The sequence below is a fragment of the Dipteris shenzhenensis genome, chromosome 10 (assembly GCF_047967505.1).
Source record: "Dipteris shenzhenensis isolate YYH24624 ecotype China chromosome 10, Dip_SZ_1.0, whole genome shotgun sequence".
NCBI classification, from domain to species: domain Eukaryota; kingdom Viridiplantae; phylum Streptophyta; class Polypodiopsida; order Gleicheniales; family Dipteridaceae; genus Dipteris; species Dipteris shenzhenensis.
In genome coordinates, this window is record NC_141605.1 from 29,840,734 (window position 1) to 29,868,543 (window position 27,810).

The window sequence follows — 27,810 nt, forward strand, 5'->3', positions numbered from 1 at the left end:
CAGAATAGTTGCCACAGTCTCCACTAGAAGCATCAGAGGAGTTGTGATGCATGTATGATGTTGTGTTTGTATATATGCATGAGGAGCATATTCTCATGATGTTGTTTACTCCATGAATATTATGGTTGACATTTATTTGTTGCAATGTATGAATCATGATGTAGTTTTTGTTGATTATACACCAATTTCTGACTTATTACTTAAGTGGCATTTAGTCATGATATTTATATATTTATTTTATGCACACAATTTTATGATATGAATGTGTAATGATGTGATTATTAGGCAATATAACCTTCTGTGATGAGAATTTTGATATGAATATGTGATGATGTAATATTTGTAATATATTTCATGGCAAAGTATCAATTCCCAATGCTTCACTCACTTAAAGTATAGCATTCCCAATGCTCTGCAAAATTTTATTCAGTTGGACAGTCTCCACTCACTTAAAGTAGAGCATTTCCAATGCTTCTCTCACTTTATTCCAACCCTTATCCTTATCATAGTGAACACATCGTGCCTTAGTGCACTTGTAATCTTCCATCGTAGTCCTTCCACAAACACTCTCTTATTTCTTACATCCTAGTCCTTCTGATTAACTTGTATTCATCTTTCACTTTACGTCTTCCCTCACTTTCTATCACTCTTGAAGGAGGGGTAGCTCACTGTGCATCCCTCGCTATTGCTCCCTCACTCTCCTTTTCCCACTTTCCCTCTAAGACAATGACTACTTACTACCCGACTTCATTTACTAAACTCAAATTTTGTCTTAGATCTCTTTTGTATGGACCAATGAAGGGAAAATCATTCGAGGAGGATATGTTATGCACATGGCTGCTTGATTTGAACTCAGCAGAAGAGGTGAATATCCGTAGCAGTCATATGATCTACTTCTTGTACAAATGTGTCATGCTTTTTTTTAAATGTACTCTAGTTTTTTTTCTAATTTGATTTTTTAAAATCTTCCTTTTTGTCTCTGTTAACAACATGAAGTCCTATTTTTTTAATGTACTCTAGTTTTAATAACATGTCACGTCATTTTTTCTAATTTGCTTTTTTAAAATCTTACTTTTTGACTCAAAGTTTTGTTTTATAAGAGCCTCTTTTTTTGAAATGCTTTATCCAAAATTATCTCACAAAATGAATTTGGATAGTGCACTAGTCCAAAATTAATGAAATAGGTGTTAAGAACACTTATGAGCTAGTTGCATTGAAGGACAAGTTGCATGAACCTTTTAACATGAAGGATTTGGGACCTGCAAGTCATATACTTGGTATGCGCATCACATGTGACTGGAGTAGGAAACTCCTTTGGATTTCACAGAAGGAGTATGTTACAAAAGTGTTGCATCATTTCAATATCGAGGGAGGGAAGGCAGTAAGTACTCCATTTCCTCCATATGTGAAACTAAGTTAGGCAAATAGTCCCAAATCAAATGAGGAGAGGGCCATGATGGCCAATGTTTCTTATGCATCAGTGGCTGGGAGTATTATGTATGCTATGATAGCTACTAGATTGAACCTTGCATTTGGAGTGGGATTTGTTAGCTGGTATACGTCTAATCAAGGAAAGAGGAATTGGGAGGCAGTTAAGAGCATTATGAGGTACATAAAGGGTACCAAGGAGATGTGTATCTACTTTGGCAAAGGAGAGATGCTTGTACTTGGGTACACAGATTCAGACTATGCAAGGCATGTGGATAGCAAAAGATCCACTCAATCGTTATGTGTGTGATATCTCACTCACAGAAGTCCATTAATTTGTCTACCACAGAGACCAAGTATGTTGCAGCCACAGAGGGTTGCAAGGAGGCTATATGGCTTGATCATCTAGTGGGAGATTTGGGGATTCATACAGGTGTACCGACATTGCATAGTGATTCCATGAGTGCTATTCAGCTAGCACGGAATCCGGTCTTTCATGCAAAGACCAAACACATTGAGGTCAGGTACCATTTCATCAAGGAGGTACCTAAGGACAAGCGCATAGAGCTTGTCAAGGTTCATACAGATGATAACCCTAGAGATATGCTGACAAAGAGTCTACCTAGTCATCACTTTGAGTATTGTTGTGTACTGATGGGCATTGGCTAGAATGTCCATTGGTTATTCTCCCTTAAAGGAACATTGGCTGTTAAGTGGGAGATTGTGGGGGTTAAAGGCCATTGTACCTTAGCCCCAGTTATGTACGATACTCAAACACACATATATATGGATAACATAGAAAATTAGGGTGTTCACACCCACCAAAACTTGTGTGGCTCTCTCTTCTGGCTCTCCCTCTCTCTCACCTTCTTTTGTTATGCTTCCATTGTTGAGATCTCTCACTGAGCCAGCTCTATGATATTTCAATGATGTTTCAACCACCGGGGGCTGAATCACATTAAGTCCAAGCTAGCCCAATTTAGAAATTAATCGGTGTATGACCCATCCCTACACAAAAATTAAAATTAACTAGTATTTAACTACTAGGAAACACAATAATATCAACCACAAGGATGGTTTAGAACAATCACTTTAAGTCCAAGCTAGCACAGCTTACAAATAAAACTATTAAACTATTCCAAAACTCATTCACAGACAACCATTGCACTGATGAAATATATTGTTGTTCAACCATGCTAGTTTAAGATAATCATATAATTGGTGTTTGACCTCAACCACTAGGGTAATATATTGCATAATGTTCCAACCACTGGGCTGGTTTAGGAGAACCGCATTAAGTCCAAGCTATCCTAGTTGAGAGATTAAGTTAAAAATTAAACTATTTCAAAACTCATTTTCAGACAACGATTGGGATGGTTTCTCCGCACCCACTGACCTGCATTGTATCAAGCATGTGTATGACATGCTCATCCCACTTCTTGCATTCCATCTTCTTTTTTAGATGCTCTCCTTATTTGGAGAAAATCTCATATTCTCGTGCCAAAATGTTGTCACTCAATCAATAACTTCCACACTTGGGCCGTCTCTCCTTTTCTTGCATTCTATTGAAGCCAAAGATTTCTCGAATTAGGATGATCATGCATTGCATTGCATACAGACATTTTGGTCCTTCTAATTGACATAATCTTAAACATTGTTGTCCAAGCTATTACTCCATTGTTTCATGGGATGCCAACATAGCTAATGTCACACTCTTTGTAGCTAGCTGATCTAAGTTGTGCACCCTTGTCACCATTTGTAGGCCATTTCTTAGGTTAGAGAGCATTGTCTCTTGGACATGCTTCTCTTGAGGTGTTGGTAGGGTTCCCACTCTTCAAATTTTAAAATACAAGCTAAATATTGTGAAGAATTGAGACTGGAATTCACTTAGAAGGCTTAATGTTGCTTCCCTCAATGCTCCCAAGACATGTGAGACCACAGCTTGTGTTCCTTACTCCAATGGGATTGATAAAATGTGTGCATCTACAACAACTTCTTGCTATTGCTCTGCAAGGAGTCTTCTTTCTTCTTCTTATTTCTCCCTCTCCAAATGCTACGAAATATCCTTCTGTTTCCATTTCAACAAAGTGCCATTTATTTGCTTGCCTCACAATTTGTGGACCTTCTGCCATCCTTGACCAAGATTTTAGCTTTCCTATCTTGTAGCCTCTATTTGGTTCTCTTGCAAGCCATGACAAGTTGCATCTTTCAATTGATGCCATGTAGAAAATCAATGAATCACAACTAGAACATCGACAAGCTATCTTGTGATGCAAGTTTTAAAAAAAAGATGGCTCACCAAAGTAAGGAAGGCAATGCCAAACCAAAAGAACGAGTTCATGTCAAGCTAACTTCTCACGGGACAGGTGGTAGGGAGATAGGAGAAGAATGTACTTTCTAGGCCGGTAGGAAAAGGATGGACCTTAATATTCGAATATTTGCAGGGTGCGAGATAAAACATTTCAAAGTGTGCGAGGATATTGAAATTTTTGAGCATAGTGATTTCTCCCCTCCATCGATATATGTCAACAAAATTGGATATATGGGTTGCCCTTAAGCAAGTGCAATGTGGCCCAAATTTCCTTAAAATACAAATAGGAAAAAGGCATGGCTATCGTGTTTGATGTTGTATATTATGAAATGCAATGAACTTTGACACGCTTATGAGCCATATAGCAAGCAAGTGCATGGAAAAAGAACCAATACAAAATTGTAAATAGTGTTGGATTTAATAAAAGATATTTGAGCATCCACAAATTATACATTTTAAAATTGTTCCATTCTAGGTTGAATCTAGATATCAATATATTATATCAGCAACTATCAATGTTTTAAGACCACCATGTAGTAGTTCCACTAGTTTGGATTATGAATTCTCAATCCATTTTGGTTTCCAACAAGTTAGGAAAACATTATGGAGTGTGCCCTCAAATGGGTGTGGAAAATTTTAGCACAACATTGGAGGCCCTTAAACCATACCTAAGGTTCTAAATTAGGTGTGTCCTTGGGTTGAGGACAAGCTCACATAGTGTTGTTTTGAATGATTACTTGGTTGCATGTATACATGTAGAATATTTTTTTGATGTTTTTGAATTAATAGTTATATCCTATACTCTTCAAGATACTTGCTTGACCTGCAACATAGCACTTCTAATGGTTTAACAAAATCTTCATTCCAAATTTCTTTGGTCTCATGTTCAAGATCAAATGTGTACTATGACTTGAAGAAAAAATTTAACCATTGAGCAATGCATAAGTCATGGGTGAGGTAAGATACCTATATGTTAAAAAAAGCCTAAAACTCACAAAAAATGGCTACACCCAAGCATCCTTGAAGATAGTCTGAAAAAAGCTGTTAGAAAGTGGTGGGGATACATTTTGGGAGTGCATGAAGGAGGGAAAACGTTTTGGAAGAGAGAGAGGACTAAGAGAGTTGGTTTGAAAGTCAAAGGACTCAGCCAAATAGTTGAACCAAAAGGAAAACGTGAGTATAGTTCTAGTAGGGGATCGACGGATGGGAGGGAAACAAGGAGATGTGACATGGTCAAGCCATGCCTACCAAAGGTAATATTTTAATATGAAGCACCAATGACATTCTTATAGGTATTTTGGGAAAAAAGTGGAATTCCTTCTAGATTTGGGCAACCTCTACTAGAAAACATTCCACATGATGGCATAATCTCTTTGATGGATTTCATATTCCCTTATTTAAACCTCTAATATTTTAACGATTCTCTAAAGGGCCCTTTTTTTTGTCGAAAATTTTTGTAATTTTTGGAATTTGTCTCTTCTTTAAAGGACAAGTTTAAAACATTGCATAGAATTGAGTGCTATGCATCTATTTTCTCCCTTGCCTATTGTAAATACCAATCCTAAAACCACTATCCAAAATATCTCCATTTTGAACCTTACTTTCTAACTATTATATGGATTCACAAATAAATAGAATCAAGTGCTACATGTGTATTTCCCCCCCTTTGCTCTCAACAACCATACAACAAATATGGGCCTAGCTATGAATTGAGGCCCCAAGCCAAACCCTAATAGTGATTATACAATCAATATTTTGATTTGCAAACTAATAGAATTGAGTGCTCAATGTGCATTCTCTTCCTTGACTTTCTCTATTCTCCATAGCCATACAACATTATGAGCCTCGCTATGAAGTGAAGCTTAAACATAGATCTCTGTAGATGGAAGCATTGTAGGATAGTGCACCCACCAGAGGTGTTGAAGGAAGGAATTCTTTGTGTGCTCTTTTGCCAATGATGTAGCCTAGAACATCTTCAAGGAGCTTGGCTTGGATTGAGATCTCTCCTCTTCCGATTTGTAGTTCCCATATTTGAGGTTCACCATTGCACATAATGCTCCGGGTTGAGTGAAGGAGCCAAAACCAATATTTCATTTTGTGCTACTTGGAGCTTTGTCCTTAATGTATGTACTATTGTTGGTAATTCTCTTGGCATAGCCTATCTTTCTTGGCCTTATCTATTGCATTTACAGCTACGTCCACCTCTTGACATGCCTGGTCAAGTCTCATGTTCATAGCATGTAGGATTTTTTGATTGTTGACCAGCTTGGGCATTCTGTAGTTTACAGATGGTATACCACGGCCATGTGAGATTTGGGTAGACAAAGACCGTGGCCCGTGAGAAATAGAGTGCCACCGCAATCCCCCCTCCCTATACCTCAAGGCAATTTTGACATCTTCCTCCATTGCTATTTTAGAGGGGTCAGTTGATAGATTATTCTTTTGTTGGAATGGTCAAAACAACCAAAATAGGTGCTTGATAGGAATGTGCTTCAAAAGTTGTTTTCGGGGTTTTTGCCTACTCCAAACACAATGGTGACGCCAAAACCACCAAATTCCACACCAACATAGTAGAAATTCATTTGGGTCCTTGGACATATAATTTATGACACACAAAAAGATGCTCGAGCGGGAAATTCAAAATGTTAGCTTATCTATTTTGTGATTTATACCTCCGATTGAATGCTCGACTATATAAATTTGTGCTTCTCAATCTGGAACTTTTTGATTTTGAGCCAATAAAATAAGAAAATCATGAATTTCTTACAAGGCACAAAAATGAGCTCCACTTTTTCCTAATGGGTGGGCTTCCACTCTCTCTCAGTCTGCAACTTCTTTTGGGTCACCCTCTCATCCTAAATGTAGGCCTAAGGGTGCCCCTTTGCTACTTGTCTGTTGTCTTAAGGACTACTCCAATTGATGATAAATAGGGGTCCAAATGCCCCCTTTTATAGGGGCTGGTTGCCCCCTACTAGTCGACTCCTTGTTGCTGACCAACCGTCTCAAACAGCCTGCCCACTACCCCAGCTTTGCAACCTATAAATCCCCTCATGGGGGCTGCATTTTTTATCTTTGGCTAGCCTTGCTTGGCCATGTGGCTAGATGCCACTGGCCCATGCAAGCCTACCCATACTCGGCCTCAATTCTATGCCCATAGTGCGCTTGCTCCATTTCTATTCACCCTTGTTCCAAGTTTTGGAAAGCTTCCAACTAGTCCGTAGTGAGGTTTCCCTTCACATCTTGTCCTCTCCATCCATGGAAAGCCCTATGGTGGCAATCCTACACCACTTCTTCCCACCATCGTGGACCTGATTGGCTAGGTATCTCTTGTCTCTCTCTGCTGCCCACATGGTAGCCCAGGTGGTAGCCCATGTGGAGTCCATTTGGTAGCCCCATGTCTATCTCTATCAACCTATGGTCCACCCATCGGTACACTTCTCATATGGGGTCTCATAGGTGGGGAGGTGACCCATCCTATTCCAAGTGTGCCACCATTGGTATGGGCAGCCATGATGACACCCATATCTCAAGTCGTATATTAAGTTATATCGTGAATTTATGAATATTTTGATCCCAAACTTGGTGTACATGTTCTTAAAATTTTGATCTTCAAAATGATAAAAGGTGTACACCAAAATGGTTTTTTGTCCTATTGAAAATACATTTTGTAATTTTCATTGCTAAGTGCTAGAGTTGGTACAATCATCGATATCTTCTTGTCGGTATGTGCTCTACTGATCAACATACCGACATACATACTAGCGCATTTACTGATGAATTTGGTGACTTGAAAATTTTTTGAGCTGCACACTAAAAATTTGTAAAGGCACAAAATCATTGAGGGGAGGTGTAAGAAATGACCCGCCATGTTGTAGTCTCTCTCTCTCTCTCTCTCTCTCTCTCATCATGAGGGCAATCCACACACACAAACATATGCATGTGCATGCATGTGGAGATAGTGATGTGTCCACATGCACAATACTTTATTTTTTAATTGTCTGCAAATAGTGCAGTTCCATTGTCATGAACAATTTGTCCTATGATGAGGTCACTATTACTATTATCATTACTAATAACCTTATACATTTGATATGCATTAGGTATGTCTTTAGGCCTATCCATAAATTATGATTTTGAAATAAGGAACACGGTGGAAAGGCAATCAAACTAGTCCAAATGCAAAAGGAATCTAGTAAGATCTCAAGCTTAGCAACCTACTCTGCCTCTTTGCAGGAATAGGCATAATTCACAAGAACCTACCACAATCCAAACACACATGAGAATTTTGTTACTAGATTCTCACTCTAAGCACCTTTATTCTTTTTTGGTGTGCTTGTGAGGCACACAAAAGACACTTGACATTTCAATAAAAGAACCTTTCTACTTTCTGAATGTCTACCAAAATCTTGGAAATCACCTGGCACCTAGCATCACCCAAGTCAATAGCAACTACCTTGCCAATGCCTATAGAAGCCCAAGTCACAACAATAAATAGAACTTTAACTTGCTTAGTAGCATCCATAGTAGCCTCGTCTACTATGGCAACCATTGATCTAAAAGCTACATCATCACATGAGAACCGCACTTTTCCAAGTTTATGCCCTCAATTGCACGTACTAAAGTACAAGTAGCTCAATATTTTCCACTACGTGGGGATGGGAATTAAATGTTAGTGGAGTGGAAAAAGTTAGATGTTATTATTGGTGTTTAAAAAAGACTGTTTTTTTGTGTGTGCAAGCCTTCTTTTGCTATGATGTAGGGTATAAATCTAGCAACATACTGGCAAAATTTTCAAAAAAATGTATTTAGTATATAAAACTTTGGGAAATTTTGATGGGATTTATTTTATAATTTAACAATGTTGAAGGCTAAATGTAGTCTTTTTTGTAAAAACTTGTTTCAGACCTTGGCAAGGTTTTATTTTTATAGGAGCATACAAACTTTTGTGAGCTTATTAAACATTTCTTATTAATGAAGCTAAGATCGTCCTTATTAATGAAGTTTATAAAACTTTTGCTTATTAGCGAAGCTAAGAATCATCCCTAGTCTCTCTCTCTCTCTCTCTCTCTCTCTCTCTCTCTTCCCCATCTAACTGTGTGTGTGAGTTTGAACCCTCTTTGCTTTCGCCCAACAATCACTCACACCACATGCACAACACAAGGAAAGAGGAGGGAGTGTTCCAATGCATAGCAAAGCAACTTGAATCATACTCCATGGGGAGTTGAGCACCATGCAACCACTCAGGTAGGCGAATTCCCATGCAAGTTGAGTTGCTGCTAAAGGTGGGTTCGATCCTAGACCTAGAAAAGCATGGGAAGAGCCATTTTGTATGTGGCTCACTGGGAATTATTCCTAAGAAGTAAAGACCTCATCTTTTTATTAGGTTGTTTACACACCTGTCACTGGCCAAGCCCCCACTCGCTAAGCCGCCACTACAGGGGACATATCAGTTGCTAAAAGATCATTGAGCTCGCTATTCACGCTCATTCACGTTGGCTTGACATATGTGGGCGTCCCTTCCTAAGGAAATGGGTGGGTATTTCTTAAGAGAGCATTTATTGCAAATATACGGTCATTGCTTGCCAAGTAGGCACAAACCTCACCACCCGAAATCGGCTAGCGGTGTGTATCAATTGACGTCCACCCGAGAAGGCAAAAAAGGGAGGCTTGTGTGTAAACAACCTCTCTCTCTCCCTATCTCTCTCAGAGTTCACACACTCACACACACACTTTCTCTCTCTCTCTCTCTCTCTCTCTCTCTCTTGTTGTGTCTCTTTTCTCTCCCTCTCTCTCTCTTTACTTGGTGTGTTCAGGGACTCCAACTCTATCCTATAAATGCTACCCTAGGAGCACCTACTTGACTGCACGGCCACCTAGGTTCTCCTTGCCCTTCCTTACTTTCCTCTTTCAACCCAAGCATGTAGGAAAATTCACGCTCCTGGGCTGCAGCAGCACATGCACTACCACTCGTCTCCTCTCCCTCAGTACTTCGCTCTACCTCGCATGGCTTCTTTTCAACACAACCTCAGTCCTTCCTCCTGCCATAGCTCGCCTGCTCCACCACCCTGCAGCACCTCACCTTTCACAGCGCCCTGCCTGCCCTCCCTACTGCACGTAGCCTCCCAATCCCTTGTTGGCTCTCGTGCCTCTGCAGCCTGAACCCATCAACCTGCCCTCCTGCTCCTTTCCTTCTCCCCTTTCCCTTCCTCGGTCCCTACGAGGCCTCGACTCCCCCCTTCCAACAAGTCCATTCTTGCTTGTAGCCACTCACGGCCTGTCGATATTAAAGCATGGGGTGGCTGCCATGCTCCAATCCTTGTCTTACCCCGGCTCCCTGGATTTTAGAGCTGGTGCTTCGCATCGCTAGCACCAGCTTCTTCCGCCACAAGCCTCTGCCTTTCTGATAGCTGCTCCTTACATCTAGAGTTTCCCTTCGGAAAGATCTGCTGCTCCCGGATGCCTCCTATACCGGGCTTAGGCCCTTTAGCTGTGCAAGAGGAGCAGAAATCTGAGATGGAGGTTGTAACGTTGAGCGAAAGCGGAAGTAAGGTTACGGAAGTTTAGAGTTTTTAGGCTGCTATTGGTTGCGACTTGGACTTGCAGGTCCAAGCGATGATGCCCATTAGACGAAGCTGTAAAGCCTCTAATATTCTTCTCATGACCAATGATAATGGGGCTTGTGATACTCTGGAGGCCATGCTTGTTTCTTGCTCCCCCTCAATTCTTCAAGGTTCTATGTGCTCCTGAGCCTTTCCCCGCATATTTTTTTGGGTCTCACTATGTGAAACTGTGGAGCAACACATATTTTTTTCACGAAATCAAGTTATTCACACCAATTGTCTTCTCTGCTCATCTTTTTCCTTTCATTTAGGATTTAGGAGAACACAATTGGATTGGCACTTCTACTAATCTTTACTTTCAAAATTCTATCTGACGCGATTTTTCCCGGGGGGCAAAAGACTGATGGATCTTATCCTATCGTGATCAAGCAGGATCAGGGTCCCGATCCATGTCAGGCCGAGAACATCTGGTTCTGGTAAATGGGCATAAGAGGCCATATTACCCGTCAGGCGATGCTTCTGAAGAAACTGGTGATGATGACGTGATAGATGATTCATGTGTGCATCAGCCAGAGAAGAAGCGTCGGCTGACCTCCGAACAAGTGAAGTTTCTTGAAAAAAGTTTCGAGGTAGAAAACAAGCTAGAACCTGATCGCAAGGTGCAGCTGGCTAAGGACTTGAACTTGCAGCCAAGGCAAGTAGCAGTCTGGTTCCAGAACAGGCGTGCACGGTGGAAAACAAAGCAGCTTGAGAAGGACTATGATGCTCTCAAAGTGGACTACGACTCCCTCAAGGCCGACTACGATCTCCTGCAGCAGGAGAAGGAACAGCTTCAAGAGGAGGTGCGTTGTAGGCTCTGAGTTTCGGAAAGCAAAAGCCGCAGGCTGTAAAAAATTTGCTCTTAGATTTGTGCTGCGAAACATCTGATATGTTAGAGATCAAGAAAACATATGTTTTGTTTCTCATGCTAGAGTAAATTTACTGTCTCTCAGGTTCGTTCCCTGACGACCCGCCACTTGCAGGAGAGTCCCGTGAGTAATGATAATCTGTTGAAATCTAATTGTACTGCAAACGAAGTGAAAGATGTGAATGAATCGCTTCCTGCGCCGGCAGAGGCCGTTAACGTCAAGAAAGCGCACGGAATTGACGACTGCTGTGATGAGATGAAGCGAGAGAAGGGAGAGGTATCTGCATCTTCTGGCAGCGAAGAGAGTGCCTTATGCAATGCCAACAGTCCGCATCCGATTGACAGTGGTCTGTCAAACGCAGACGGCGGCTTGATTTCCAGAATTCCGTTCGTCGGAACTGTCGATATTGCAGCTGTTGACACGACCATCTGTGCAGAAGACACAATATCCGCCAAGTTCTTTCCTTCTCAACCTTACGAACATCTTGTGAAGTCTGAGATCGAGGACGACGAAACCTACAGCTACTGTTTCCCCCTGGAAGATCAGGGATCTATTCCTTGGTGGAACTCGAGCTGGACTTGAGCTTGATGCTTCCTGGTGCAACTGCAGGAGCATGGAAGATCGACCCATTATACCTATGCACGCGAAGACTGTTAAGAATTAAGATGGGCGCTCAAGATTTCAATTCAATGCAAACGCAACAAGAGTTTTGCCAAATTTCTGTTAGATAGATGTATGAATTGATACAATCTAGGGCTGCAAAGGAGGCAGCGCTGCGGAGTCAGGAGTAGGGAGCAAATTTTGCGATCGATTATCTCATGGTTTCGCAGATTGTCAAATATGTAATTAGATGGAAAAGTTGTACAAGATCTCGGCGTGGATGTTCACGCCGATAATTGAAATTTTTGCTTGTAATCAAGGTCTGATGCTTATCAACATTCATCAATCTTGAAAACTTGGCAGTTAATTAGCGGCCTTGTGAATAAGGTGATGAAGCTCGACGATATTTCTGTCTGGGCTTACGAGACTTTGCATTTCCAAGCATCAAACTTAAAAGCTCCATCACGGGGCACCAAGCAAGTTCAAGTAATTACATGAAACAAGGATGTTAGGAATTTCCCGCTCTTTCTGCAGCGTGAATTACGTTTAGCAGATTTTGAGTTTGGTGGCACGCATACAGAAACTGATCAGTCGGCAAATAGATGAATCTACGATCTACAAGCTTGCAGCAGCAAGATCTGCAGAGGTTTCGCCCCAAGCGACCAAAAAACGGCAGATCTAAGATGTACTCCGAAACTCGAACAGGAAAACAACAGAGCTTTTGTGAATCAAGTCTTGGATTGACGAAACGAAACGCCAGAAGTTCGATCAGCGAAGGGATCTGTAAATCAATGAGCACACAAGATCTATTGTGCATGCAATTATCTATCCTCTCTCACTACTCTTGTTGTGGCTCCTCAATTATAACCTATGTTACGTATAATCTATGTTACGTGTACATGAATTTAGGGTTCTCAAGAACATATGGATCCTTCCTTTTTTTTTTCCCTTGAGAAAAGAAAAAAATTTATTAACAAAGGAGAATTGGTAAAAGAACATCTTACAGCTCAAGTCCTGAGAAAAACGAAGGGCCCGTAAGACTTTGATTTTAATTACTTGTAAATAGTTTGGTGGGTATCTCATGTGATCAAACACAATAGAGTTCCTAAAAGCCAAAGCTAGTGAATGACTACCGCTCACACTCATGACCATAGGCGAAATTGAGGCTCATTGATGCTCTCCTTGTCACCTAGCAAGCATTGTTTCAAAGTCAATTGGATAAAGACCCAACTTGAAGCTAGCCATTTTTTAATGCTTTTCCATAAGAGTCGAACGACTTGATAGTCCCATGCAAACTCTCAAGTTTGTCCTATGTGTTCAGTTTCAATGAAGACACAACAAAAAATTGAGTTGATTAGGAGTTGCTGACCATATCCGGTAAAGGGAGCCTCTAGTCCAAACAAAGGTCGAATCATGAGAAGCATACTTACACTAAGCGCTGCGTAGGATACTCGGAAAATTAGCAGGTAATTGGACAGGGAAATTATTCAAGGACAAATGAGGGAAATCATATGGATCCTTGTTTAGGAAGGGAGACAAAGAGAACATTCTTTCTAGTTAACCTTGCTCTTACTTTGTTTGAAATGGATGTTTTCCGCATTTGTGTTGTGTTTCATATATATCATAGTTGGTTGTCTTGTGTTTGTGTTGGACCCCGAAACCCATGGAGGGGTTCTTGTAGGATGAAGATCTCACCAATTAAAAAGTGAATAAGGGGCTCAAATTAGCCTCTAAGTGAATGAAGCACCCTAATAAAGAGCACAGGGTGTTGACACCTAAAGAACTCAAGGGAAGAAGGAGCATCCCAAAGGCCAGATCATGCATTAAGGCCACTAAGCCCATGCTAGATGGTAAGGGAAGCTCAAGGGAGACAACACTAGATGATGAAAGGAGTCAGAGGAAAAATTCCATTATGACAAACGCTAGGAAAACTACCATTATGCCAACTGGTCTTGAGTCAAACCAATACAAAGTAATTACTCTATCCGAGCTTTGTCCTAGACTAGGTTGAGTAATTGTAAAGGTAGAGGGTAATACCCACTGTGAGTGTTAGTCATTAATTGTGTATATAAGGATCTAGGGTCCTAGTAGTGTGCAGCACTGAGCTACAAATTTGGGGATAATTATCATAACAGCTAGATCATGTATATTAAGGCCACCAAGGCCATGCTAGATGATATGGGAAGCTCAAGAGAAGCAACACTAAATGACCAAAGGAGTCCGAGGCATGCACAAAGGCCAGGAAAACTACCATTATGTCGAGTGATCTTGAGTCAAACCGATACAAAGTATTTACTATGTTCTACAAGGTTGAGTAGTTGTAAAGGTAGAGGGTAATGCCCATTGTGAGTGTCAGTATAAATCATGTATATAAGGATCTAGGGTCCTAGGACGTTCTAGGATCTTTCCTACTACAAAGGATATTTGGGTGTGATGTAGTGTGCAGCATTGAGCTACAAATTTGGGGATAATTAATATAATGGCTATTGTGACAGTCTCTCTCTCTCTCTCTCTCTCTCTCTCTCTCTCTCTTTCCCCTTTTGTTTTTTTTTGAATCACGCATGGGCTCCTTTGCCAGCACACTTTTCTCATATCTTGATTCAGATTTGTTGATCTTTTCCCTATCCATTTGGAGAAGGCGATTGCTACAAGCTTGATCGAGTGAAGGGAAATGGGACAAAAAGACGAACCACTAGTATTGACATGCATTTATTATTAACATTTGGTGATCTGGGGGGAGTATGCAAGCTTATGTGCTAGAGAAGCCAATGGAGAGTAAGCAAATCAACTCTATGGCATAATGATGGAGCTAATACACATGAGAACAAGACAACAACTTCAATACCAACAGAGAATAGAGTAGAGCAGTACCTCAAAGCAATTGAGATCGAAACGAGAAGACTTGAAATAATGAAGGAGATGAATCCTTGATCAAAGGGATTGAACAAGAACATGAGTTTGCCAACATTGACACCGAGCAAAGAGAGTGAAAAAGAGATGACCAAGGGAGTCAACAGGCCCCACCTCGAGTAGTTTATGATGAGTTCTGGCAAGGAAAAAGGAGCGAATCCTCATCCCCATCACAAAGAGGAAGACCGGATCAAGAAGATTGAATTGAGATGGGTTGAGCCGATAGATTTGATAGAGCGAACCTAGATGAAGCCAATCGACATGATAGGCATGATCGTGTCAATAGAATCGAGTAAGATGAAGAGAGAGACAAATCAGTGGATGTTATCCTGCCAAGCATCCCACTAGATAGCCCACGTCAAGGAGCCAATCGAGCAAGAGGACTAAATATATGGATAAAGTTTCAAAACTTCAAAGGAAATGACAGAAAGAATCTTTGCATTCATGTTTAGAATCCATTCTACAGTCTTAGTCATTCGCAAGGAAGAGTACTTGAGGTTTTCCCCACCATGTTCACCAACATGGCCATTGAATCGTACCATCTCATGTGGGACAAGTTGAGGACTGCATTCTTAAAGAGGTTCCAACACAAATTTGGCAAGGAGGATGTATTGCTAACTTGCTTGACCATCTTAACCAAGAAAAGAGAAAAACGGTGTATGACCATAGCAAATATGAGAGTACTTACTAACCAGCTTGCCAGACGAGATAGCATTGAGGTCCTAGATGATGAGAGTATTGACAACCAACTCTCCAACAGGCAAGACGAGGTGGTCTTGAGGTCCTAGATGATGATTGGCCTCACCTTGGAAATGAAGCTACGCAACCTGGAGATAGTGTATCCAATGGTGATGCATGGCAAATCCCGGTGAATGATTACGTTGAATGATTACGTTATAGAACTAGGAAAACTCAGAGTCTCAAAAGAAAAAGAAGTCACCCATCTAAGAAGCAAAGAGTGACAATAAAGAAGGAAACGTATTGAATCCAAAATGACACCAAGGTAGAGAAGGAGGCGCTTAAGAAGCTCTTGAAGGAGATAGGTATTCAAGGGAACCCAAAAAAGGGTGAGACCTAGTGCCACAATGCAAAAACCAAGGTCAAATGGTGAATGAGTGTCGAATAAGTAGATGGTGTAGAATCTATAACCGCCCAAGATGCATGACCGAAGATTGCTTATACAATAAGTAGAAAAAAAGGCATTGTCCACAAAGTGGAGAAAGAACTAAAGAAGACAGATCAAGATGAAAGCTTGAAGAATGTGAAAAGAAATTTTGAGTGGAGTGAGAGAGAAGCAAGTCTTTCAAAGTCATGCAAGCGATGGTGATTCAAGCAGTGATCCTCCGAAAGACCAACTGGATTGTAATCTTCTATATGCATATCGATGCATTGGAAATGGCCATTGGATCGCGATCATAGACCACCAACCCTAAAGGACATTGGGCTTCTTGATCAAGTATGTGAGGTAGATGTTCTCATTGGACAAAATGAACTATTTGATGACTAAGATTGAAGCCTAGGGACAAAAGTTTCAACACTACTTGTTGGTAGCTCCTTTTTATTTTATCTGGATCATCAAGCATTCCAATACTTGATCAATAAAGCATCATGAAGCCTTGCCTAATTTAATGGATCCTGTGCTTTGAGTGTCTGACTTCATATTCATTCATAAGCCTGGATTATCCCATTCTAGAGCTATTTATCTATCTCGCACAAAGGACACAAATTGAGAAAAGGGATCGATGATAGTCTCCTAGATGCCAACCTATTCATGATGTCCATGTATGAAGACCAACACAAAGAGACCATCAAGTACCTCTTGACAAGGACATTTCCCAAAGTAGAAAGATCCTGGTGCTGAGTCTCCCAATGTTTGTGCAACATAAAAATGGCAAACAGGAGGCTATTGCAAGGTGCTTGGAGATTTGATGTGACTTGATGAAGTCTGACTTTGAGCAACCTAGATGCATGGCATTATCCAATGAAGGTAAGCATGTGGCACCTTGTATAGTGCTCCATTGGATCAAATATGCTTTGACAATAGGATGGTCACCTCATAGATTACAGTCATAGAGAAGACCTCAATGGAACAAATATCCAAGGTCAACCGCAAACTATCAATACACATTGAGTTTGGGAGTGGCAGGTCACCTAGAAGGAATTTGGTTAGAGATCAATGTTGGTGCTGGATGTAAAAACTACCAAAAACATACAATTTTAAGCCAAGAAATCGTAAAGTGGACTAACTATATTGCAAGGCCCACTGAAAAGGATGGCATGACAAGATAGTTGATGAGATGTGTGAAAGCGAGCTAGCCCTAAAATTGCAAATATGACATATGGCATAAAGGGGCAATTAATGAGCCATGGATGAAAATAACATACTTGGTCTTGTGCCTATATAAACATCAAAGGGGAAGATAAATTATTCTATAGATGACCCATCCTCCCTTGCCATGCATCCAAGTGCAGCTTGTGTCATTGCATGAGAGAACCTCAAGCCCCTCCTCCCCTACTCTTACACCTTCCGTGTCCAAGGATTGGATGGGGAATTAAATCGATGGGAATTAATTCAAGAATTAAAAACTTAAAAAAAAAAATTTTAAGTTAAATTTTATATTAAATTCAAGAATTTAATTCGGATGACTGGTTGACCGGCTAATGCCATAATCTAGGGTAGTTTGGATGGTACCTTGGGGTACTTTGAGTTTTATAAGGTACTTCAAAAGGCTTCGTGGCATTGATTTATATATTTATGTTCTTTAGAATCTTGCAAGTATGGAAAAAGTTTTAAAGAAGAAAAAATATATGTATATATATTAAGCCTTGGACCAATATAGAAAAATCATTAAATAATATATCCTAGACATATCCTTCTTTAGGCATTTTTAGCTTCCATATGGGACTTCAAGTTCCCTCATGGGATTTCAAGTTTCCCCAAGGGAGTTCCTCCTTTTTAGGGTCATCTCTTGCATGGAGGTTAAAACTCCCTTATGGACCTCTCGATATAGGAAAATACCTAAATAATATGTCCTATAGCTATCCATATCGATTTTTAAAAATTTCTAGCTTCCATATAGGACTTCAAGTTCCCTCATGGGATTTCAAGTTTGCTCATGGAATTTCCTCCTTTTTGTGTCATCTCTTTCATGGTAGGTAGAACCCCCTTATGGAAATAAACCAATAGCCCTTGATGGTTTAAATCAATATCCCATGTGACCACTTGAAGTCTTACACATGACATTTGATGGCAATATCTTGCATGAATATTTGAAGTCTTGAACATGAAATTTGAAGTCTTCATATATGACATCTTAAGCATGACATTTAAATGAATATCCCATGTGAGTATTTGAAGTCTTAAACTATTAGGGGAGATTTGGGGTCTTAAAAGGGCCCCATAAGGAATGGATTAAGTTTATTGGAATTGAACCCACTATGGTAACCCACGGTCTAAGGTACCCATAGCATTGACTCAAGTAACATGGGTACCTTTATTTGGAATTTGGGAAACCTTGGCCTTTGGATGGAGGGCCTTTAGATGGAGGGCCTTTGGATGAAAGGCCTAGGATGCTCAAAATGGTGGGAGAATTAAGGGAGGCACCTTTGGTGGGCTCCAAACTGGAAAACTTTGACAAATAGGAGGGCTATTGAAGAGGGAGAAGGCGCCTTTAGTTGTGGACCATTGGATCTTGGGTAGATCTATGGTGGAGATGGGTTAAACAATTGAAGGGTGGAGATGGAGGTGCATTTCGGAGGATGGAGATGCATTTATGCAATTGGATGGCTAGAATTAAAATGCATAATCAATGGCTCAGATTGGGGCGCCTTTTTGGTGCATCTCTTCCCTTGGATCTCCTTCAAATCAAATGGATGGCCCGGATTGAAGCGCCTTTTTGGTCCATCTCCTCCCTTAGATCTCTTTCAAATCAATGGTTCGGATTGAAGCGCCTTTTGCTTTCATGTCCTCCCTTGGATCTCCTACAAATCAATGGCTAAGATTGTGACGCTTCCTCCTTTCATCTCATCCCTTGGATCCATTACTTGATCAAGGGCTTATATTTGATCCCTCTAATCCTATCATAGTATCCCTTAGATCTACCCCTTGATCTAATGGCCATGAGTGCTCTACCACAAATTTGAATGTGACCCTTGGATTAGAGATCAAATCAATGGCTAAGAGTGAGGACCATGGGTGAGAGGTCTCCCCACCCATAAATGCTTAGCCTGGCCTTTTGTACACCTCAACACACCATTGCCCCACACAAAGTAGCACTCTTATTGGTACACCTCAAATCTCTCTCTAATCACGTGAAATTAGGAAACACTAATTGGAGGCCATTGCTCCCCTAATGTTAGTGTGTGCAAATACGCACGCAATATAAATATTCATGGATCACTCAAATATCATTGCTTTACTAATGATGCACTAGCATGATGACCAATATCCTCTTTTGGTGGCGCCTCTACATACATTTGCAAGTGGTGCATGACAATATGGTGCCGATGACGAACCCCTCGCCTACAATGTGTGCAAGGACAAGGCAATCTCTCACGAAGCCACTCCACACTCTTGAGAGGTGGCCCCCCATTCGATGAGTTGTCACTACTCATCCTCTCCACCTAAACACATCCAAAACCATCCCCCCAATCAAAGTCAAACACCCAGATCCCCCAAAACCCCCAAACACCTTCTGCAAAATTGAAAATCGAAAACTCTCTTAAACCCCCAACACCCCCTTAAACCCCTTCTAAATTCCCTCAAACCCCCTTAACCCCCCCCCCAAACCCTCAAGCCCTAAACCCTAAACCTCGTTAAACCCCAAATACCCCCTAAACCCCTCTTAACTTAAAACACAACTCCTCCCAAGCTCCCCAAGCCCCCCCAAAAACCCTAAACCCTAGACCCCTAGAACCCAAAACCCCTATTTCATCGGTATGAGCATCGGTATGGGTGTTGTTATATATAGACGCGTATACTGACTCTCATACCAATGGTATCGGGGACAAACCCACACCTTCCCTTCTTATGATGCCATTCATGTTTTTGTTTCTTATATTCTCCTTCCTTGCTTTCAGCTTGCAATTGCCATCAATCCTTGCCTCCTCCCTCCCCCTCCCATCTCTCCATCCTCTCTTATGTTCTCATTCTCTGCCTACAAGAGTTACAACAGCTCCCTCTCCACCTCAAGGAAATAATTTCTCATCTACTTCTATTTCAAGTTTTTTTTGTTTCTTTGTTTTTCATTCTCCCTCTCCTCTAGTTTCCCTTCCTCTAGTTTCCTTCCCTCTCTTATGTTTCTCTCCTCCTTTCATTTTCTTCCTCTCAAGTAAATTAGAACAATACATGAAAAAAAATCATGAAAGAGAGTAGGAAAGCTCTACCTCTTGTTTTCGTGCTTTGTTCTTGTTTGTAGGATTCTCTATGTCTCCTCTCCGTTCCTTTGGTATGTTGCTTCTCCAAACTCCTCCTTTCACTTTAACTAGTTTTCTTACACATGGTATGTTTCTTGTCTTTTATAGGGCAAAAAACATGAAACTTTGAGTGAGATCATCCATGGTCATGCTTAAGACACGTACTTTTCACGTAATAACGTGCTCTCTCTCTCTCTCTCTCTCTCTCTCTCTATCATTTTTCTTTTCCTGCATACATTGGCCTGCAGCTAGTTGTGCATTAAGCCCTAGCTGCAATAATGGGCATATGAACTCTCCACTTTTTCCCTCTCTTTCTTTCTCTCTTTCTCTCCTCTTCATGGATGATTTTTTCCTATTAGTTTCATTAAGAAGCGAAACTTTAATATTGGTGTCAAAAGTTGGTATGCCTTAATAAAAATAAAGTTATGAAAAATTTGCCAAGATTTGAAATTTTTATGAGAAAATTTAAAGTTTTGCCAGGATTTACAACTTTTTCTTTAAAATTCAAAAGAAAATAGATAAAATTGTAATATCCTCTACAAATATTGTCAAACTGAAAAACTAGCTCAATAAACTTTCACCAAAATTTTATATTAATATATAAGTGTAGCTTCGATAAAAACATCCCTGCTCCTCTTCTTGTTATCTTCTCTCCTTCTTTCCTCCTTTTTTCCTCCATCCTTTTCTTTTTTTCTCCTTTCTTCTTGTACTTATTCCCTCCTTTCCTCTCTTTCTCTCTTTTCCTCATTCTTTTCTCCTATCCTTATTTCTCTCCTCTCTTCCAACTCTTATTCTCTCCTCTCTTTCTCTTCTTCCTACTCTTATTCTCTTCTTATTCCTACTTTCCTCTCTTCCTACTCTTATTCCCTTCTTACTCTAGTCTTCTTCTTCATCCTCTCTTCCTACTCTTATTCCCTTCTTATTCCTCTTTATTTCCTAGCCTTCTTTTGCTTCTACTCTCTTTTCCTCCCTCTTCTCTTTCCTCTCGTTCTCTCATTCTCTCCTCTCTTCCTAATCTTAATCTCTTCTTATACTCTTCTTATTCCTACTTTCCTCCCTCTCTCTTCTTATTTCTCTCCTCTCTTCCTATTCTTCTTATTCCTACTCTCCTCGTCTTTCTTTTCTTTTTTTCTAATTTCTTCTTCTACTTATTCCCTTCTTTCCTCTCTTTCTCTCTTTCTCTCATTCTTTCTCTCCTTTCTTCCTACTCATATTCCCTTCTTTCTTTTCTCTCTTTCTCCTTTCTTCTTCTACTTATTCATCTTTCTTTCCTACCGGCCATCTTTCACTTTGCTCCTCTCTTTCTTTTTCTCATTTTTTCTCTTTCTCTCCTCTTCTTAATCTCTTCTCTTCCTCTTTTTGAGCCTTCTTTCTTTATTCTTCCTTTTTTCACTTTCTCCTTCCTTCTTCTACTTATTCCCTTCTTCTTCTTTTCCCCTCGTTCTCTCTTCTCTCATTCTCTCGTTCTATCTCCACTCTTTTCCTCTCTTTCTTTCTCTCTTTCTCTACTGTTCTTATTCTCTTCTTTCCTCTCTTTCTGTTTTTTTTTCATCATTTCTCTCCTACTCTTCTTTCTCTCCTCTCTTCCTACTCTTACTCTCTTCTTATTCCTACTCTCCTGTCCTCCTCTTTTCCTCCCTCTTCTCTTTCCTCTCTTTCCTCTCTTTCTCTCCTCTCTTCTTACTCTTATTCCCTTCTTATTCTCTCCTTCTTTCCTCCTCTCTTCCTACTCTTATTCTCTTCTTATTCCTCCTCTCCTCTCTTTCTCTTATTCTTTCTCTCCTCTCTTCCTACTCTCCTCTCTTTCTCTTCTTCTTTCTCTCCTCTCTCCTCTCTTCCTTCTCTCTTTTCTCTCTTTCTCCTTTTTTCTTCTACTTATTCCTCTTTCTTTCTTACCCTTGTTTCACTTTGCTCCTCCTTGTTTTTCTTTCTCTTTTCCTCCCTCTTCTCTTTTGCTCTCTTTTCCTCGCTCTTATGTTTTCTCTGTTTCTTTCCCTCGTTCTCTCTTTCCTCTCTTTCTCTCCATTCTTTTCATCTCTTTCTCTCTCTCTTTCTCTCCTCTTCCCTATTCTTTGCTCTTCCTCTTTTCTCCTTCTTTCTTCCTTCTTCCTTGTTTTTTCTTTCTCATATCTTCTTCTACTTATTCTCTTCTTCTTTCTCTCCTCTCTTCCTACTCTTATTTCCATGTTTTCTCTCATTCCACCCTTCCTCTCTTTCCATTCCTCGTTCCTCTCATTCCAAAATTTTGCCATTCCTCTCTAAAGTATTTATATATTCATTTTACTTTTGTTCTGCAATTAAGTAGATATGGGGGTCTTCCTCATTAGTCTACTACTAATGTAAGCCCCAATGAAGAACCATGGCACCAAAAGCGTTATCACATTATAACAAAAATGAATTTATTTGCAATATGTCCTAAGGCAAGAACCTTTTTTGTCTCCAAGTCTATCTTACTGCTTACATTGAGTTAGATTTAAATTTTTAAACATTAGTGCCAATCATTGTAGATACCCCAAATGTTGTCTTAAAGATCTACCAAAGTGAGTTCTTAAGATTTTGATTTTCTTTGACAACATGAGTCAACATTTAGAGTAAATAATGTCTTGGCTACATGTTTTTCCTATTACCCATCTAGTGGTGGCCTCTCGACACTTATTCATGAGCATATATTGACTAACTCCCTAGATTAATCAATAGAATGAGGCATGATGAGTTATATATCTACATTGGATACTACCTATCAAAATTTGATGATATCTCTAGCTTGCAAATACTTGATATAAGAAAAGGATTTCAAAGAACTGCAATTTGGGGTGAGACATGCCTAAATTTTTTGTTTAGCTAAATAACATTGTGTTATTTACACTTATGTTTTGAGATGATATGCATAAAGGTAGATGAATGTATATGATGAGAAACACAAAAGCATGCACATATAGTGCAAGAGTTTCAACATTTATGAAGTTTTAATTGATATCGTTCTTAATCACACAAATAACTTAGTGTTTGATGACCATAGTGATAATAAGCTAGTAACACAATGATAGGTTGTTGATGCAATGTGGCGTATAAAAATACCCCAAGTATATTTGATCTTGCCCTCATATGCTTTTATGCATATAGTTCTATAAGGGCGAAATAGTAAATGTGTGTGTATGCACATTCCTCAATCTTATAGAGATGCCACCATTTAGTCAAAGGAATTAATGTATAGAATAATTCTTGTTGAACCAAGATCAAAACTCTTACAAGCGTAATTCCTGTGAAAAAACAACATATATGAGTGAGCGTTATGAATGAGTGTTATGCCTTGTTGCAACACATGTTCTAACTCTAGATACAAATGTCTCAAGGAAAACAAAGAAGTATAAGGACATAATGAGAGCTTGAGAATTACCCACAGCATCGCAATGAGTGTATGATCTTCTCTTAGAATATGATGACATTTGTGCTGATTGTTTGGGGTGAAGAGTCTCTATCTAGATATCTAGTACTATGTAATGAATGTTTTGATATCCAAAAATCATGATTCATAAAATAGTAAAGTAAATTCCTGATCAAGGATGGGAAAGATAGATTCCTGTGATGGTAGTGGAGCTATCCTAGAGTTGTAGCCCTTATTGGGCATTCACATACCCAATGAATACAATTAATAAAAAAACACCTTCAAGAAGGTGAAACTTTATTGCATTGCATTATGTTTTAAGCTAAAGGTGAGATCTCAAATTGATTATTTGTATCGAACTATGTTTTTTTATGCCATATGTGGTAAGTTGAAAGACCTTTAAGAATATTCTGTTGTCTTAAAATTTCCCGTACTGTTCTTTTAAATAGGAAATCCATACACGTCCCCTCGTTTCTCACGAGTAAGCTAGTTTATTAAGATATGGATATATGTCCAACAGATGGCTACACATCATATACATCATGATTGGGCCAAAGGAATAAATATCCAATGTTTATGGCTCTTAATTGTGTCCTTATATTAGGAAGAATTATTCATGTAATTATGCTCGCATAATGTGGGAAGCATATTAAAAATTTATTTTGAAAAATGGGAAGCATATTAAAAATTTATTTGGAAAAAATGTGCTGAAGACTTTGCGCCGAGCTAAAAAGTGCAGTGGGTACATTGGACTCTTCACATAAGATGTAAGACCTAACGTATGAAAGAATGAGCTCAAATTGTAATACTACGTAGAGAAGGGGTGTCTCCTTCTAGAGCTTCTTTGCAACATTCGTACATGTGTTCTTGGGTGTGCGGGAGAGAGAACAAAAGATGGGAAGCGGGTAAGAGAAGATGGGAAGCGGGTAAGAGAATATGTGACAAGAAATTGAGAAGTGGTGGATTGGAAAGAGGAATACTTTAAAGTGTTTACATTGAGAGCTGGACACATAGATGGAGGGCAAGATTAGCGATTGGAGGATGAAGGATCGTGGGGTGTTCTGTGTGGGTCGGTCCTCGGAATCATCGTGGGTCATGCAAGTGTTTTGATGGGAACTAGTACTGGGCAGGGCGAGCTTACCAAAACCCACTTGGCACCGGGCTATTGCCTAGGCAAATAGCGGAGCCTGGAAAGTGTCGCATTGGCGAATGAGGATCCAAAAGGTGGCAGTTGTACTGTTTTCTTCCTCTTGCATGGGCGGTACAAAGTGCAGTAGTAGATGTCAAAAAATGTAAGGCGAATTGAGGAAGTGGGGCACTGGAAGGAAAAGGGCAGAAATCTTTACTGGGATTCGTTCTTGGTGCCGAGGGAGGGATCGGTTCCTTTTCAGTGGTGGGATAGAGAAGACTTTTCCTTACTGTGGAAGCGGACAAAACAATGAGAGAGATACAGAGAGAAAGAGAGGGACACGATGATGATGATGATGGGATCTTGCAATACTTAAGCTGAAAGCGAAGGCTTGAGTCTTGAAGATGCTTACGGAGAGGCGATGTTATTGTTGGGCTTTAGGATGGTCTCAAAAATTAAAGTTCTCCCGCATATAAGGCGAGGATGCTAGTATCTTACTTAAACAATTCGAAGAGGCAGAAAAGACGAGAGCGAGAGAGAGAGAGAGAGAGAGAGAGAGAGAGAGAAGGTAGGGTGGTCTCAACAGTGTATATGTGTATCGAGAGAGAGAGAGGAGTGGAGGGACAAAGAGAGAGAGAGAGAAAGAGAGAGGCTAGGATCCTAAACAAGTTAAGTTCTACAAGGGAAAGAGAGGGAGAGACAGAAAGATTAAAGTTCTCGCCGAGCTATTGAGCGCATTTCAGGCCATTCCACTGTTCCACAGAAACAAAAGTCATTGAGCAGGACTACGAAGTAGCTTGGATCAGGAGCAAGACATGTGTGGCCGGCTATAAATATATGAGAAAGAACACGCTGGCAACTGCCATGTGAAGGTAGACATATACGAAAGAAAACATGGGTGTGTGTACACGTGTCTTGTTTAAAAACAAGGCAAAGTGTTAGTGTTCTTTAAACCTAAACCCTGGTCTTCCCTTTCTCTTCTTTCTTTTGTGGCTGCCCAACATCCCATCCCCATAGTGTCGTTTTCCCTTCGGGTTTTCAAAGAATCCATCACTCAGAGCTCGTACTCCACTCCTGCGGTCCCCAGAACGCCTCCTGTTCTCCCTCTGCCTTCCCAGTGTTCCCACGTTACTCCCACAACGTGCCCAGACCCTACCGACGATCCGGCGGATCTAGCACGCCCCCTCAGTCCCACCATCAGCGCAAAAGAACCCCTCGATCATGACCCTTGTCCTAACGCATGATATGTTTTCTTTGCAGGTGGTTATAATGGGCCTGCCCTCCTGGAAACTATCGTTGATGCAGGCAGGCACTAGGCAGACAGGCAGGCATGTAGCGGGATTGCCCTAGCTAAAAATAGCGGAAGAGGATTCCTTCGGCTTGTTCTTGCTAGCATCGTTTCCTGTCACGTACCCTTTCTTAAACGCGACAGGTGAACCTATAGTCGTCGTCCATGCCGCTGCATTGACGCTCGCCGCTCGCCACGGTGCAGGATCCAAAGACAATGCAGAACGATGTATCATGTAAGCTTTTGGCATAGAAAAAACCAACGATCACCATACGTTGCGGGATCCAAAGATCACAACGCGCATGTATGCAAGCTTTATGATAGGAAATTAGGCGATGCCCAGTGCCCGTTGCAAGTTCCGCTTTCGAACTTCTCTAGGCCTAGCGCCCCAGGAGCCCAGCACCTGTCGCCGCTCGCACAAGTTTCAATCCAGCTTTTTAAAATCCAAATAAACGACTCTCAAAGATGCACTGCCGACTGCGTCTTGTTGTGCAAAAGAAAAGTAATTTGCAGTATTGGACTTTGGGCTCCTAGCGTCACCGGGAATGACATGACGGACCTAGAGGCTGGGAGGAGCTGCAGAAAACACTGCCAGTTTATAAATAAAGGCTGAGGCTCCTCGAATCTCCGTCTTCAGCCGGGGACTCGGGGGGCGCGGCAAAGCGCAGCTGCTGGTAAGTGGTAACCCGCATTTTACACTTCTCCAGAGCCCTTGTCTGGACAGGACGGGCAGACGACAAACGAAACAAAAACCGACACGATGGTGAGGAGGAAATCTCGAGGTAGAGCAAGTTCTCTTTGCGACAAGTGCTGGCTTCTGACTCCTGAGTCCGGTACTACCACTTCTGCTCCTGATGCTGCAGCACAAGCAATGTGTTCACCTACGATATTCGCCAGGTGGTATTGCGATGGGCCTCCGGCAACAGTCCATTGGTGTCTGCTTCTCAGTATTAGCTTCCAAATTTGCAAGCTGGGGCGGAAGGTCTTGATACGTTATCTTAAGCTCATTTTGATTTGAACAGCGGAAAACAAATTATTGTTATATTTTCCAGAAAACATTCATCTTTGTCTTACAAGGCGCCTTCATAGACATACCATCTTGGAAACGTTTGGGTTTTCACCAACTCAATGCTACTCATATTCTCGGAAGAGAGTAGTCTAGAAAGAATCCCTTTCCAAAACTTGCTCTCAAGCTAAGAAAGTACCTATGTAATAAAATAACGTATAGACGACTACCATCCCTGAGCAACGAAAATCTATGTATCTGCCCACCCTAAGCAAAGAAAATGTATGTAACTGCCCACCCTAAGCAAAGAAAATCTATAATGTAAGGACTACATCTTAGACTCCCCCCAAGTAGGCCATCTATGTTTTGCTCCTAGACCTTACCACGCAGCTAGTTTAAACCTCAATGAAGTATTTCAAAGTCAATACGTAACATGCGCATATTAACCTTTTGTATGCAACCTGACATGTCTTTATTCAAGGAACCTAGAAACTTTGTGAGCTCTACATTTTCATACCTTGTCAAACAAAAACAAAGGTAGAGGATTCTCTACTTGTCCTTATATTATGAAAAGGGTTTTAATGGAGCCCCTACTCCTAGCATAGTCCCCTTGCCCTTTGTTATTCCCTTTGATTATTACAAGGTCCACCAGAAGGGCCCTTGAAAAGGCTTTTTCTTGTTTCTTATGGACCTTCACCCACCTTCCACCCACCCCTTGAAGAAACTCAAGGCTTTTTCATAGCTTGAGAAACCTATCTCATTTTAGTACATCATTTGAGCATCCTCCTCACCCCATGCATGCATATATCAACATTTGTCCATTTTTCTAGATCACAAACCAATAGGCCCCCAATTCATAATTAGTGTAAA

The 27,810-nt window shown here is 40.7% G+C and overlaps 1 protein-coding gene across 1 annotated transcript; it reads left to right on the top strand.

Annotated features, from left to right (window-relative positions):
• Positions 1-9,607: 9,607 nt before the first annotated feature.
• On the top strand, positions 9,608-12,174 carry LOC147897670 (uncharacterized). Its single transcript, XM_087380241.1, has 3 exons — positions 9,608-10,469; positions 10,732-11,141; positions 11,292-12,174. The coding sequence occupies exons 1-3, from the start codon at positions 10,352-10,354 to the stop codon at positions 11,787-11,789; spliced, it is 1,026 nt and encodes a 341-aa protein (XP_087236367.1). The 5' UTR covers positions 9,608-10,351; the 3' UTR covers positions 11,790-12,174.
• Positions 12,175-27,810: the final 15,636 nt, after the last annotated feature.

Bases quoted from the DNA above. Each gene is read 5' to 3' on its own strand.
- LOC147897670 (XM_087380241.1), top strand. From the start codon at position 10,352: ATGATGCCCATTAGACGAAGCTGTAAAGCCTCTAATATTCTTCTCATG. The intron at 10,470-10,731 runs GTTCTATGTGCT...GTGATCAAGCAG, and splicing joins CTCCCCCTCAATTCTTCAAG to GATCAGGGTCCCGATCCATG. The intron at 11,142-11,291 runs GTGCGTTGTAGG...ACTGTCTCTCAG, and splicing joins AGGAACAGCTTCAAGAGGAG to GTTCGTTCCCTGACGACCCG.